Genomic DNA, 16773 nt, shown 5'->3' with positions numbered 1-16773 from the left:
ATGTATGTTGGGCAATTTTCCTTCCACATGTGCTTTCCCCATCATAATGGGTGTTTTTTAATGTATATCTAATAGGTGTATCAAAGAGAGGTGAGGTAAGAGATTGGTGGGTTTCTGTGATCATTTTAGTTCCAAGGGAGTGTCCTTTGATTCTGTTATTGCCTACCTTTTCCCCTAGGTAGCAACTTTGTGCTTAATTAAACAGTATTTCTAATAACACATAGCTAAATTAACTATATTACAAAGTTGCATATTTATATTAGAGATTATTTCTAAATCACCTGTTGGTCCTCTAATTTAGATCTCCCCTTATTTTTTCAGATACTTAACGCTTCAAAAAGACTCCCTACATCAGGAGGACCAGCCTAAACCATATTCTACACAGTGGCAGCAGATGTTTGTTAAATATTTTCTATGACATAATTAATGGAGCTCAGAAAATTAGTGGTGGGTGGTAGACACTAAAAAGTGTTTCACAAATTACTTTATGAGACTATTCCACTTAGAAATTCCATTTTCAATTCATTTCCCATAACTACTAATATAACATAAAAATGTAAAACCTTTTAAAAAGTACTTCATATGCATGGCAAATTCCTTTCTTAAAATTATCCAATAAATGCAAAAGATACTTCTGAAAATTCCTAAACAGTGAAGGATTACATAGCACCATAGCACATAGTTGACCTTTTAGTATATCAATTAACTTTAGCATATATTTAGAATACTAATATTCATTTTAATATTTTTGTAGCATTTAGTATACAACATTTTTTACTTCTCTTATTAGTGGACAAACTAATTGTATCTGAACCTTAATATGTGGTTTTCACATAATTGTAAATGTGCTATTTATAATGTAACAGTAAATTATGGGTGTAACCTGATTTTAAGTTTTCAAATGTGAACAAAATATTTTGGTATATTTACATGCCTTATGGCAAAAAACTAGTGAAATAGGACTGTGAAATAATTTTGACTTGGACTTCTACGTACTAATTTTGTATGCCATTATTTATCTGATGTTAGCCCAGGTAAAGCAAATAATTTAACCATAGTCCAGGAGGATCACTAAATATTTTTTTTTTACTTTTTTATGTTTTGATGGACTGATTCTTCTAATGAAACTTTAAAATTAAAACACAAGGGTTTTCCTTTTCCTTTTGGATTCATTATTATCTCTGCTACAGTTTCACATAAACTGCCAGGCAATTAAATATTGATATTACGTAAGTGATATCCTTGTAACTTCTTATAATAATAGAACTTCTGCTGTAAATAAGATTGAAAAGTAAATGATCTTAGGCTTACAGTTTAATCATTACTGCTTGTACCTGCTTTACCAAAAACTGTTTGTTTCTTAATAAATATTTACTCTGCTTACGAAAGATGATTAACTGAGACAGTGTGTAAGAAAATTGTTCTTAGTCTGCTGCATAATTTAAAGATATTCTTTCAGAAAAAATAAATACTTTTCAAACTGACATAGGAAATATTTGAAATATTTTTCAAACTGACATAGGAAATATATGAATCCTTGAGGGTTCACTACAATAGCTATAGAATATGTGGCTTGTATATTTTAGGTAATGATTGGTTGTAACTTGATTTTTTGAAAAAAAAAATAGAGATAAATGCAGTGCATTTTTATTATGTTGAAATCCAAGATAGTAAGGACTACATAATTTGAGTGTGTACGTAGTGCTTTATCAGGTATTTCTGTGGACTTGTTCTCTTCTTCTTCAGTCTCTCCATCTATGCATGAAAGATTTCCCATCAGCTGTAACTGCCTTGGTCTCTCCCTATTCCTTGTGTATGCAGGAAATGAGAACACTGTGCTAGAAGGACTATGCCATATACATTTATAATACTTAGGAAACAATCTGTTCATATAGATCAAGGCAAAGTACTATTCTTCATGGAATTAAAATTGTACATTTCTAAATGACAGCAATATATTTTATAAAGCCATAATTTTAAGGATAATTAAGATTATTTTGGGTAAAATAAATTGAATTTTTGTACGACGACTCTATTTTTGAAATGCTGGGATAAGATGATTGTGCTGTGATCAAATTTTGTGTTATGCTACTATATGTTTTTCTTGTTTACATAAGTGTGCCATGGAGACAAGATGAAGGGGACTATTAAAATATGTACCTTTCCTTCTGTGTTAACATTTGCTGCAATAAAATACAGAAGAACGTTTCATGAATTGAGTCATTATTTTTTAAAAAATACTGGCGTACACTTTAGTGATCAGTCATTAAATCATTATAAAGGTTAGAAAAAGACCATTCAGGAGGAAGGAAGAAGGTGAAGCTAGAAACAATTAATGGAAGCACAAATAAAATAAAACAGAATATTAACGGTTACTTCCAGAATGTATGTCTTGAGTTGTATTATACTAAGGACATAACTCAAACTGTTATTTAACATGTTAGGACCATTTGCTTCATATCGACATTGCAGAGGACTTGTGGCATAAAGATAGATTGCATGACAGTCTTTACGGTTACTGCCCAGAATTCCTTGCATGTGCTGTAGAACTAAATATAGGTAACTGTTGCTGAATTTATTTCACAAACTATGTCTGTTTATTTATCTATGGTATTGTATACCCAGACCTCTCTTTGAGGAATTTGGATGGTATAGATAGATAGATGGATGTAGTCTTTTAGAACTGAATTTATCTTGTCTGTTCACTGATAGGCACCTTAATTTATGTCTTGGATAACAAATGGTGCCTTCCTAACAGTAGTATAATGATCTCCGTAGAACTAACAGTATTAGGGGGGGGAAATCAAATCTAAAAAAATGCAAATCTAAACAAATCATACTAAATCCAATTCAGATTAACAGTTAATTTGTAAAATTGATTCAACAGAACAAAAAAATTAAGACATTTGATTTGCCTTGTTTTAATATGATTATCAAGCTGATTTGATTTAGATTCTGGGTTGATTAAGAAAAAGTCATTTCTGCATATATGTTGAAATATCAAAAATTATTTTTTCAGATATATGCAGATAATTTAAACAAACTCACTGACTTGTTTTATAAATGTGACTTGTATGAACATTTCATTAGTATCAATGAAATACTGAATATTTGAATAGCAAATGCACTTTTATATAGGAAACTTATCAAGACTGGGATTCCATCTGAAAAGGAAACTTAATTTAATTTCAAACTTTGTTTTCAGACGTGTGGTGATTCTGGTTGAAAGGATGATGGTAATTGTATCTTGTGTCTTCACAAAGCCTCAGCCAGCAGTTCATATAGCCAGCAGTAGTATTCAGTAGTATGCTTTAACATGGGCAAAAGCTTTTCCCACTTATTGGTGTTACCAGGGGAAGCCTCAGAAGTGAGGCAAATCAAATCAATGCAGCCAGCTTGATATTAGAAGCTGAGGAAAGCACACTGCTCTTGGAAGCATTTCAAAGGAATGCTTTGCTGAAAGCATCACCAAATCAAAGCAACCCATTTAAACTTTGCACATCCTTAATTAACGGCACATATATATTTTAATCTGTGCAAATTATGGTTACATATTATTTATTTGAAGACAGCATTTTAATAATTCAGTGAATATACACTTGAACTTGCTTTTAAAAAGGATCAGAATGATAAGAAATCTGTTTACCTATTCCAGGACATGGTGAAAAAGAAACTCTTCAAAAAGAAAAAGGTAAGCAATTGAAAATATGGACAGTTCAAAAATCTAAAATTCCTATATTGGTAAGGACATATTTGGAATAGTCTAATTAATTGGGGGGGGGGAGGTTGGTTGGTTGGGGCAGACTTTGACATCTACAGTCAGACAGGGTCAAGTAATGATCATGTTTAAAAATACTTTGGATATCATTCTAGGATTTGGGAGGAAAATGTTTTATCTATATGGACTGCATAGTTACAGATTTCATGTTCTCAATTGGAAATGGCACTTAGGCAAATCCTAGGACTTCTCTTGTCCCTAATATATCATTTAGACTTCTTGATTTCCAAACTTTTTGTTTAAGAAATATATCCTTTTTCACATTTCTTCCACAAAATAAACCCTCAAAAGATGATAATAGTTTAAAAGCTTGGCCTACCAGATGCCTACTATGCATCACAAGCCTTGGCATTTGAAATTTGGAAGCATTCTGTTCTCATGCTTAAAGACAGAAACCTTCAAATTTCTGAAGTGACCTACCACTAAATATATATTGCTGAAGATTTCCAGTTTTCTTACTGATCTCATGCTGAATGAGTTGAGACAGCTACATTTTCAATTTGAAATAAAATGGGTAAGGCATGAACAATTTTGTTTTAGCTGGCAGTATTGATACCTTTTAATTTATTATTATAACATGGTATTTGAAGAGAAATATAGCAAGAAAAAAGGCTACTACTAAGTAAACTATTCCAGTGAAATAAGAAATGGTCTGTAGAGGTTGCTATCTTCAGATAACAATTTATTGATTTTGATATGTATTGTAAGAATTACACCATAACATATGCATTGTTTAAAAATGACTCAAAATAACTGAATTGTGCAAGCATAAAATGCCCCCACTTCGCTACCTATTGAAGCAGCCCAACCTTTTTTTAGATTTCTACATGAACTTGCAAAAAAAAGAAATTAATCTTTATGAATAGATTCCTGAAAGTGGATACATTTTTTTGTAGTCATACACAAGACAGGTTGCTTTAATGGACCATTGAGACATTTTGTTTGTACCAGATCCAATCATTTCTTCTGAATCCTCTTCAAAATACACTGGGATAGTATACAGTGCTGGCCAATGTAGATATCTGTCATTTTTTCCTTGTTGTCCATATGATAGAATGTGAACTCAATGTCCTGGGTGTTCTTGGAAGCAATCTATGAAAATAGACCTCTTAAATCTTTAAAAATGACATCAAATTATGCTATTCTTTTCTTTTCATTCATTTGCCTACACAGTCGATCTTACTGAGCTAAAATGCTGTAATATTCAAAATACTGAAATATAGATGTGTTTAAATATTAAGAATGGAAGGACTAGTAATACTGCTACATAGGTAGATAACTCCTACAAATACAAATTACAGTTCTGACAGATGACAAATATGTATGGGAAATAGCTTACAGTAACTGTAAATATTTCATTTGACAAATTGGTTTAACAGTGGTTTTGGAGTTCTGGTTAAAAATATCCACAATTTGTCTTATCAGCCATAGTTGTCTGGAATTCCATAACTGTAAGATCCTTGAGTGTTTTTGTTTGTTCTAGATTAATTTTCCCCATACAAAAGTGTTGGAACAGTCTCTCCCTCAAATATACTATCCTTATTTGTTGATGTTATCTTTTCAATGTTAATATTGGCAATAGAAACTCAGGACCAGTTTTATCCCCAAGGACCCCTCCAAAGGACTGAAAAAGATACTGTACACAGAAAATGGCCATATTAAATTCATTGATTTAGATTTCATTATATCAAATTTATTTTTTGTCTTCATTTCACTGCTTGGAGGAAAGGGATTTCTTACTTATTTATATTTTATGCTCATGTTGATCCCCTATGTGTATAGTGAAACTAATAAAAGCTATAGCTCTGCTACTTATCACATTTGGAATGGTAAAAACCAGAGAGGATAATGGGACTGGCAGAAAGGTGGGAAAGAGATCTTTGGAAGTACAAGAGTATGGGGCAGGTTTGGGATAAGAAAGGAGAAGGCAGAGAGAATGGAAAACAGAAGCTGATACCAAGATGCAATTTTTAGTTTGCAAATTATGGATGTAAAATGCATATTTCCTTCCAATGGAAACTGTGATTTATTATACCAAAGCTCCTGAGTTGCCATGAAATAATCTCCAATATTACTGAATTTTGTGGAAATTTTGTGGATTTTTTATGTTCTTTCATAGTAAGAAAGAAGAAACCCAAATTGCTCAATAAATTTGATAAAAGTATTAAAGTTGAACTTGATGCTGCAGAAAAGCTACGCAAAAAGGTAAAATTTAGTCTGCAAAATTAAAACTGTAAGTTTGTGTGTGTGTGTGTGTCTTCCATGTATCATTGCTAAATTAATTGCTAGTAAACTTCCTCTGGGGGAAAAAAAGAGTGTGTGAGTAGGCATTGGCTTAGCAGAAATGTTTTAATATTTCTGAACATGCCAGTAATTGATATACAACCAGACTTTTCTTTGGAATGATATTCATTAGAAATTAGAAATTAACACAAGCCATTTGTCATAATCTCTTTCAGATAAAGAAGATGATAAATTTTTATGATAAATGGTTCATGTTAATTTCTTAACATAGTGATCAGAAATTATTCAAAGTTATCCCCTCTTAAATAATTATATTTTAAATACTTATCAAGGCCTCTTTAATTTTTCCTAGGACATTAATTTTAAACCCAGGAAGTATAGAATTTTGTTTTCTTCCCTGAATTTATACCATTATTTGTATTTCTTTAGTGATATTTTAATAATGGATTTACAAAATGTGATTGTATCTGTTCTTAATATTGTATATTATACCTTAAGTACAAAATATTCCACGACGCTTCCCTGACACTGTAGATTCTGCTGTCCCCAACTTTTTCCCAACTATATGTGTTGGGTTTCAATATTTATATTTCCTTGTTTGGGCCTTTTGAGAGTCAGCATCAAACATATCTGGAGTGCATTCTTACTTAAATAATAATTGTAAAGATTTCTCTTCTTTATTTATAGCATAACTCTGTCTGACTTTCAGGGGAAAACAGAAGAAGCTTTAACGGCATTTGAAGCTTTGGTAAGCAAGTATCCCCAAAGTCCACGAGCAAGATATGGAAAAGCCCAGGTAAAAATTAAACAAGAAATTAAAAAGTTGTGCATGGAAAATCAAACTGTGGTATATCTCATTATAGATTTTTTACTGGTTGCAAATAAAGTAAAGAAAGTAAAGAATTGATATTAGGAAATAAAGAATTGCAATAGGGAACAGCTTCTAATTTCATAATCTATCACTTATTTTATTCTTTAAAATACAGTAGTACCTTGGTACTCATCGTTAATTGGTTCCAAGAGGTGTGATGAGTACCAAAATTAATAAGTACCAAACAAAATTTTCCCATAAGGAATAATGTAGTGAGTCAGAAGGTAGCTGACACTGACAAGTTCTAGCTTGTGCGTTGAATACTAAACAAACAATGAGTACCAGGATAAAATTTTTACATCAAAATGCACTGAGTACCAAATTTGATGAGTTTCAAAGCAATTGTGTACCAAGCTACCAACTGTATATGGGGGGGGGGGGGGGTTGTAATGTTATCTCATAGGTTAATAGTGATAGACTAAGGCTACATTAGTTTGTTGTAACTAAGTTAATTGGACTTTGACAAATTCCTCTGAACTGAGAATATTTTCCTTTATTTGTCTCTATTCATAAGTACAGTAATCAGAAAATTATATGGATCAGAATTGGCAAAAACAAAACTCCAAGGGCAGAACACAGTGATTCCATAATTATGGAATTTAATGGCCAAACTGTAGCATAGCATGAAAAGGACCCTGGCGGGAATGATCACCTTTTTGAGGCCAAAATCTGACTTTGAAAGAAAACATTCCTATAAAATTGGGATTGAGAGGGAGGGGAAAACTTAATAAAGAGTGAATGATTTTTCTCAATGTTATTTGTTTTTCATTTTGTCATATTGAAAATTCCAATTTGCTATTAACTTTTGTATGGATTTGGAAGAAAGCCCACGTTTTCAGGATTGATGAGCACAGGTAGTGCTGTTTCTGCATGTTACAAACCTCTGGATTTCTAAGGGAAAACATGGAAAGTTCCCTTATGGATTCTTTATAGTGGAGAATTGCCATTTCATTATTTTGTGGATGACAATAGCAATAGCAATACACTTAGACTGCTTATATACTATGTATATACTGCTTCATAGTGCTTTTACAGCCCTCTCTAAGCAGTTTACAGAGTCAGCATATCACCTCCAACAATCTGGTTCCTCATTTCACTGACCTTGGAAGGGTGGAAGGATGAGTCAACCTTGAGCCAGTGAGAATCAAACTGCTGGCAAAACTGCATTCTAACCAATGAGCACCAAATAGAAAAAGTTTTAAAGGCATTTGAAGCTGAATTGTCCTATTTCAGTGTGAGAGAGTATTTGATAGCTGGCCATATCCAACAATGTTGCAGTTATGACAGTGATGACAAAATTTAGATTTTTGGATCTAAATAATCAAAATTAAGATGTTTCTTTCATGGCATTGGAATTATCATTTAAATTTATCCTAATAATATTGGCTAAACACAGACAAGGTATTAATTTGGGTTTAGTACTATATCTTTTATCTGCTGATATTGCACTGAGTGAATGGAACTGATACCCATTTAAGTCAGCCCCAAAGATCAGAGAAAGAGAGATACATTTGGATGGTTCAGATAACTTAAGTGCAAGGAGTTGAGTATAAATTACAAATATCAAGGGCCCACGTTACATAGATGATGTGGAGGGGGAAAAAGAATTCCTTATATAATCCTGGACAAGGTTTCCCTGTCCTGTAGAAATTGAATGGTTAACTAATTTTTAAAAGCAGGTCCATTTTGATCCTACATCATCAGCTTTCAGACTTCCCCTGAAAGAAGGGAACAGGTGATATAATTTAACACTTCCTTACATGAGTTGAAGAGGCTAGCTAGCTCATGCCTTTCCTCTTCTGAACGCCTTGAGCTTCTCACATTACAAGGGATTAAGACCTGGTATTCGCTCTCCTACCCTTCTCAGTTGTTGTAATCCTAAAATGACAGTACGTTCCCTAAACCTGCAGTCTGAAATTATCGGGCGAAACTGTACAGGTAGTCCTAAATTTATGACCAGTTGTTTAACGACTGTTCAAAGTTATGAAGGCACTGAAAAAAGTGCCTTACAATCAGTCTTCACACTTACAACTGTTGCAGTATTCCTGCAGTGACATAATCGTGATTTGGGCATTTAGCAACTAGCGTATATTTATAATGGTTGTAGAGTCCTGGAGTCATATGGTCACCATTTGTGACTTCCTAGGAATGTTCTGACAAGTAAACTCAATGGAAGAAGCTGGATTTGCTTAATGACTAATTTGCATAATGATTCCAACAATTGTATCTCACCTAATACACACATCGCGTAACAACAGAAGTTCCAATCCCAATTGTGGTCGTAAGTCAAAAGCTACCTGTGCTGTGTAACTTCTTTAAGGACATCAGTCTAAAAACCCACAAAAGAATATATTTAAATCCTTAAAACTTAGTAGCACTAGTTTAGTATAACTTAGTATATTGCAGACATGATACTATTCAAACTTACAGAATTAATTATGAAGTTACCTATTAAAACACAGTAGTCATTTTAGATGCATTTAGAATTAATCAATGGCTGTTAGATTATAACATTTATTTCAAAATCACCATTATGTGAGTTCTGAAGTTTTGATGTGTAAAAACTGAATATGGCAGATACATAATTCTTGAATACAAAAGGAAGAATGAGACTTCAACTCTGTAACACTGTTATATCATCAAAAACTAAGAACTTATTTTGAGAGTTTGACAGCCATATCCAGATATGATAGTGCTTCAAAACAATCATTACATTTTCAATACAGGTCTTTCTTTAGTTGCTTTTTTTCCTGAGATGCCTGTAAAGTGACTTTGAACAAGATGTCTTCCCCTCCTTCCAGCAAAAGGGACATAAGACTGAAAAAAATAAAATCTCTGCTACTATATTTAATCTGTGCTTTACGTTTGATAGAAGTTTCAATACTAATTAATGCTTTATTATCACATACAGAGTGAGGATGATTTGGCTGAGAAAATGAGAAGCAATGATATTCTACAGCGATCTATCACCACCTATGGTGAAGTGGCCAATCTGCCAAATGTCCCTGATGATCTAATAAAGATGGCACTGAAACGGCGGGCAGACAGGCAGCAGTTTCTTGGTAAGTATCTGAAACCATACTTACCAGTGGCTCAAATGCTGAAAAATATTCTATGTTTTGATATCCAGGAATCCCAATATACATGAAACAAGTATTGAAACAAGTGCTTGGGCAGATCACAATCCAATATGGGTCAAATGAAAGGGACAAAGGAAAAGATCAAGATAGACTTTGAATAATTCAATTTTAAAGGAAAAAGAATTCATTGACAATATGGAAAAAGAATTGGTTTTCTTCTTCAGGAATTTGATATTCTTGTGTAGTTTCCAAGCTCTTAAGCTTATGGGCATCAAGGCAGAATGGAAACCTATTAAATTAATTTGAATACTTTCAAAATACCGCTCAGTCTATTGAATGTTTATTGTAAATCACCTAGAGTCACTTAGGTAAGATGGGTGGTGTATAAATGATAGATGGATGGATGGAAGGATGATAGATAGAGAAAGAGAGAGAGAATCCTGCAACAAGTATCTATTGAATCTGACAGTGACATTTGAAGAAAATTGCACTGGACAAATTATCATTTAAGTAGCAATTGTTAACTGACTGGTAATTCAGCAGTTCCTAAATTCAGCAATTCCTAAGAGCCTGTTTAGTCTAGTAGTTAAGGTACCAGGCTAGAAACCAGGAGACAGTTCTAGTTCCACCTTAGGTATGAAAGCCAACTGGGTGACTTTGGGCCTGTCATTCTCTCTCTCTCAGGCCAACGCACCTCACAGGGTTGTTGTTGTAGAGAACATAGGAGGAGGAGGGAGTAATCAGGAGGAAGGTGTATTAGATATGTTTGCCATCTTGAGTTAATTATAAAAATAAATGAAATAATAACTAAAACAAAATAAATTGGGTAAAAAATGAAATAATTCAATGAAAACTAATGTTGTTATGAACAAGTAATTAAAATTAAAGGCTTTTATGAGGAGTCAGGTTATAATCCAGTCTTACTTCTTTTTACTGCACAAATGTATAATGTTACCCTCTTTCTGCCTGAGATTTGAAACAAATCTCATTAGTTCCTGAGAAGTATTTGTCCTCTTGAATTTCTGCCTAGGTCTTGTCTTTTTCAAGTAATACCTCAGAATGTCCCAGAGAGTAATTGAAGAAACAGGTTAAGCATATTCAAGTCAGGTAGTCCAATGACGGCAGCATCTTTCCCAGTTGCAGACTTTTGGTAACTGTTCTCACCTTTCCCCCTGAGAACTCATGCTGGGGAAATGATAGGTAGAAAGAAATGCTTTTCTGTATTTGTGGTAGAAAAGTGCTGCAGCTGCACTCTTGCCATCTTTGGCAAATGCTGTGGAAATTTGAAGGTGTGCTGAAGCTGCCAGACTGGAGAATCCTTGACTCATGCTGAAAGTCTTCCAGACTGTGTATTGGGAAGGTTGTGGGTAATCCTCACAGCATGTGCTTAAGCCATCCAGAACATAAGTGGCCAATGCATATAGAGAATGCTAAGATGAGCCTTCTCCTGCAGATCAAAGCAATTGGAAGTAATATAAACTGTTTTGTTAAAGTGATTCATGTTACCTCTCACAAAGAGAATCAGGTCACCTGCTTGCAGAAATCTCTTTGTTAAAGTGAATCAAATACAAGCCTAATGCAAATACACCTGTTTGCTTCCAGTGGCTGAAATTGCAATGTACAGACTTAAAAGCTGAAGTTTTATTGTGCAAAAATATATTATTTGTCATAAAATGCATTTCAACTACTAATCATTCCCAGGAGCATTATATTACATATATAATTTACATTTGAATCATTAAAACTAGTAATTTTTCTAGTTTTATTCTGAGGTAGCCTATGTAGTTTCAAAGATATACAAGCAGCAAGCCTTTCATTAAATAGTGTGATAATTGTGAATACTGTCGTTAAAATCAGTTTATTTATATCTATAAATGCAGCTGAGAAAAAGGCCAACAATTTGGAACATGCATCATTGTCCAAACAGAGAATAGTGAAAATGCTTTGATTGTGCACTAGAGGTCTCTATAACACTAGGCAATGCAAGCATAGTTTTCTAAGGCATGATTTAGAAGTGTAAGTTTTATACATGTTCCAATGTTTAATAGCACATAGTCTGTTTTATTGTTTAAAAATCTTAATTTATTTTGTTAGCAAAGTTCTTGTATTCCAAGTTGCTTCTTCATGTGCGTAGCCAAGTTGCTTTTTTATTGTTTTTCCATTAAATTAGGCCGCATGAGAGGTTCATTAGTTACACTACAGAAACTGGTTGACCAGTTTCCTAATGATACTTCATTCAAGAACAACCTTGGAGTGGGTTATCTTTTAATTGGAGACAACAACAATGCCAAGAAGGTTTACAAGGAGGTGAGCTTCCATTAAATACAGATAAATGATTCCGAAAAAACACTATATATGTGATTATGCAAGTCTTTATATATAAGGACCATGCATTAAAAATAACCTGGGTGGATTTTAAAAAGCATATAAATAGAAGTAATTGATTAATTGCTGTGCCTATTTATTTTCACAAATCTAAATACATTGTTTTGATATTCTCTAAGGCAGGAGTGTCAAACTCAAGGCCTGCGGGCCGGATCTGGCCCATAGGGTGCTTAGATCTTGCCTGTGGGGCTGCCCTGGAAACAGTGAAGAACCAGCCCACAGTGTCTCTGCCAGCAAAAATGAAGCTTGGAAAGGCCACAGGCAGCCCTCCCAAGCTCTGTTTTCTCTGTCAGAGGGTTGCAGGAAGTTGTTGTAGCTGGAAACAGAGCTTGGGAGCCCATTTTCACTGGCAGAGTGTTCAGGCCGCCTCTGGCGCCCCTGACACGAGTGATATTGAGCTGGTCACACCCACCCTGGCCACGCCTCCCCGAGGTCAAACACAACCCTCAATGAAATCGAGTTTGACACCCCTGCTCTAAGGCATTAATGTGCAATGTCTATAAACCCTAAAGTAGGTTTCCCTATTTATATGCTTTTTTCAAATTCTAGGTCCTTAATTTTTATTTTTTTTACTGTTTTCTTCTTCCATTTAGCTAAGGATGACATATTTAGGGCAACATCATAGCTTTCTTTAGTCAATCAAAACCAGCTAGCTATATGACAGTACTGGTACAAATAAATTAAGCAAGTTGATAATGAGGATAGTGCTTCTGAACTAATCATGTCTCAATAAAAGAGAATATTTGTAGCTCATTGATGAAATGAGGGATCCTTGATGTTATTTTCTTGCAGATGTTTCATTACCCAAACAAGGCAATACAGGGGTGTCAAACTGACGGCCCATGGGCCGGATTTGTCACATGCAGGCTACTCCCATCCCAGCTCCGTGAAGGAGAAAAAATGCCATGATACATCACATGACAGCACGAGTTTGACACCCATGAGGTAACATAATCAAAACACTGATGATGTTACCAAATATGGGTAATGAAAAATCTGGAAGGAAATAACCAAGCTCAGAGAGCACCAAGGACCCCCTCATAGTGATCTCTGTCTGTTGATCTCTCTCTCTGTCTGTCTGTCTGTCTGTCTATCTGAAAAAAGCAATCTTGCATGGTTATCATGAGATTTTATGAAATTGTATTATTTATTATAATGGCAGCCCTGGCACCATGGCACCTCTGGGTGCCATATTGTTGATCATAGTATACTCCTTCACATCCATGAATTGAAATAAGAAATTGTAGGTCAGCTGCAAACTTACAGAAATATTTTCTGTCATCTTAAAATGCTGTTAACTATTGTTCTGAATAGCTTTAACTAGCAAGATCCTTGGTAAAGACTTGTAATCTGTCAGCTGTTAAAGAGCCGGATGTTAACAGCTTGACTTCAGTGTTCTTCAGCCCTTTAATTATTCAGACCTGTTTTTAAAAAATCTCACTCTTCAAAGAAGAGACTAAGTAGTAAAAATTAAATCAAAGAATTATATGTCTTTAACTGGAAATCAATCTGATGGGAAATGTGCCCTATTTCTGGGAAATGTTGTATGAGACTATCCAGTGTATCACAGCTTGGAGGCAATGTCAAAAAAGGAGTAGCATTTCACTCCCCCCCCCCGCCCCATTATATATATTTCTTTTGACTGTCATAGTCTGGAACTGAACACAACACATTAAAGATAGTCTTTGTAAGAAATCAAAGCTGCTTTTGTTTTCAAACAGCAATTGATCTTGTTTTTTACTTTTTTCAAGGGCTTCCTCTGTAGTACAAGAAATCTGAAGTATGTTTTCGCTTATTCGGGTTATGCTAGTGCTCTGAAGCATGCATGTAATATCTAATGAAGTCACATGACTTGTTACAAAGAAAATTCCCCTATCAAACAGACATGTGGTATTCTCTGCACTGTTTGGCACCCCACCCTCCATTAAATCCATTGTACAGATATCAAATCCAACATTCAGAATTCTTAAAATGTATCTTAATAAATTTCATTTCTATTCCATCTTACAGGCAAAAAGAAAATGGTACCAGAAGCACTATCTTCCATTGATATTGAATTTTTCTCTTCTTTCTTGTAACATTTCACATCTGCTGCCAAGTTTGAATTTCTCTGTTTCTACTGGAGAAGGAAGTGATATATAGCAGGGACTTGTACATCATGACAACACCACTTTCTACTTTTTAAAAATGTATTTACTGAATTTACAGTCTGGCACTTTATTTTTGTATAGAAACTCAAGGTAGCAAACATTGTAGTCCTCCTTCCTATTTTTCTCCAGCAAGAGTCCTTTGAGTTTGATTGGGCTGAGAAAGAGTGACAGGCCCAAGGTCACCCAATGAACACTTATGGGCAGAGTAAACTACAGCCTAGGTCTCCCTGATCATAGTCCAGAATCTTAACCAGTATACTCATGGTCTGAAATAGAACACCTGGCCCAAAGTTCCCCAGGGGCTGAGTAGGGTCTAGATTCTGAATCTCAGCTGCTAATCCCATTCCAGAGTCCATAATGCTACCAGATAAGGATAAGAGAAGATAAAGGACTGACAGAAAAAAATACATTTTTAGGTTTTCTAAAAGGCTGTGCATCAATGTTTTAGAAAGCTACAGAGGTGAAGTCATAATTATTATTTGTATTGTTCTCCCTTAGGTTCTAAGACTGGCTCCTAATGATGGCTTTGCAAAAGTGCATTATGGATTCATTCTGAAGGCAGAGAACAAGATTGAAGAAAGCATTCCCTATCTGAAAGTAAAATTTACATTAGGACTTTTATCTTTTTCTATTTGAGAAAGCAAAATATGTTGTTGCCGAAAGGAGGGCAATCGGGATGTCATGTATTGTATAGGAACAGAAGTGAAATATTTAATAGTAGAGATGTCTTAAAGACCATTGGTGTGTGCTATATATCTCCAGATTCTGAACTTCCAGTAAGCATATAATAGTTTTTCCAGCTTCCTAGCCACTCTGTACAAAAGCTAATTGATATATCCTTTTTTGTGATGGTTTTTCTGAAGTAATCCTCTTTATGGTAAAAGAATAGGTTAATACATGTTGAGTAAAGGGCAATAATAATTGTCACAAAGAAAGAAGACATGTTCCAGGGAATAGCTAGCTGTCTGGCACAGTTTCTTGTAGATCTCAATACACTGACAATGTTAAAAAATAATTTAAAATGACTTAATGGGTAGTTGATGTGGTTTCACCTTTTTTTTTCTAGGAAGGTCTAGAAACAGGCGATCCTGGCACTGATGATGGGCGCTTTTACTTTCATTTGGGTGATGCCATGCAGCGAGTTGGAAACAAGGAGGTAGGCAATCTACTGAGTTCATTTGAAAAAACAAACTACACCACAGCCACAGAGGGGAGGGGTAACTTAGGCCTAATGGCCAGGAACTGAAAAAAGAAGATGAACATCCCTATCTCACTGTACAGGAAGTACTTTGCTGCCTCTTCAACTGAATGTTTTGGTCAACACTCAGAACTTAACTAAAGGCAATATTGTTAATATCTTTAACATCGGAGTGGCTGTTCTGTGCCTATAACAAGTTTAAATAGCTGGCACAATGGTTTTTACATACTAGTTTGGATAAGCCTCTGCCTGATACCTATTCCTTATGCTATATATTTTTTTCCTAGTTATTAAAAGTTACAGCTGAACAGAAAAGTAGCATTCCATTCCCTCCCTTCCTTTTAAGTTATCCCCACCCTATTAAGTTTAGCCCAAAATTTAGCTAAAAGCCATGCTTTTGGTACTAAAACCAGTGGTGGGGGGAATCATGCAAATCTATGAGGCAATGCTATTTCAGAGGGCACCGATTAAGACATAGAAGGCCTTTTCTGATTTCTGCTAAATAGCATTGCAATAAGTCAGAATGTTACAGAAGGGCAGAAACCTTAGGAGACAGGTGTTCCTTCAAATAATTATTTATCAAAGCTCTAAAAGTGACAGCTTTATTGCACGTAGAATCCAATAGACAACCAGAACAAATCACAAAACACAGACATTATAAATATAATATGGCCTGCACATTATTGTTTGTGCCATTGGATTTTGGACCATCTGTATCTTCCAAATGGTTTTCAGGGAAAGCCCTATATAGATTAAAGTCCAACCACAAGGTGGTTAAGGCATGAATGATGATTAAAATGGCATTTTAATCCAGGATAGGGCATCCTTGATGTGCAAGAGAATCTATGCAAAGGCCCTCCTCCTGGCCACTTTCTGCGACCTGCTGTTCAAAGAAGAACTGTGAGTTCGAAGGACTTGCCAATTTCATGCCAGACTCAACCTGGATTCTGCAATCCCATTAAAAGCCGAAGAAGAAAGATCTTTCATAGCTGGGTCCAAACATACCCAGCTACTCAGTCTGATTACATTTAAGATCCAGCTTGATCCTCTTCATCCAAATCTTCAGA

General features: G+C 34.7%; 1 protein-coding gene across 1 annotated transcript in view; it reads left to right on the top strand.

Moving 5' to 3' along the window:
- ASPH (aspartate beta-hydroxylase) overlaps positions 1–16773 on the top strand; it is a 109071-nt gene that overhangs the window by 66372 nt on the left and 25926 nt on the right. The window contains exons 16-22 of the mRNA XM_087961782.1: positions 3656–3691; positions 5898–5983; positions 6732–6818; positions 9805–9955; positions 12144–12280; positions 15007–15105; positions 15575–15664. Of these exons, the coding sequence (XP_087817908.1) occupies positions 3656–3691; positions 5898–5983; positions 6732–6818; positions 9805–9955; positions 12144–12280; positions 15007–15105; positions 15575–15664 (686 nt within the window). The remainder of the gene's footprint in view (positions 1–3655; positions 3692–5897; positions 5984–6731; positions 6819–9804; positions 9956–12143; positions 12281–15006; positions 15106–15574; positions 15665–16773) is intronic.

This window comes from Notechis scutatus, chromosome 3 (assembly GCF_049901735.1).
Source record: "Notechis scutatus isolate UNSWTSFEM ecotype Mainland chromosome 3, rNotScu1.2, whole genome shotgun sequence".
NCBI classification, from domain to species: domain Eukaryota; kingdom Metazoa; phylum Chordata; class Lepidosauria; order Squamata; family Elapidae; genus Notechis; species Notechis scutatus.
This window is presented reverse-complemented; position numbering and strand designations above follow the sequence as displayed.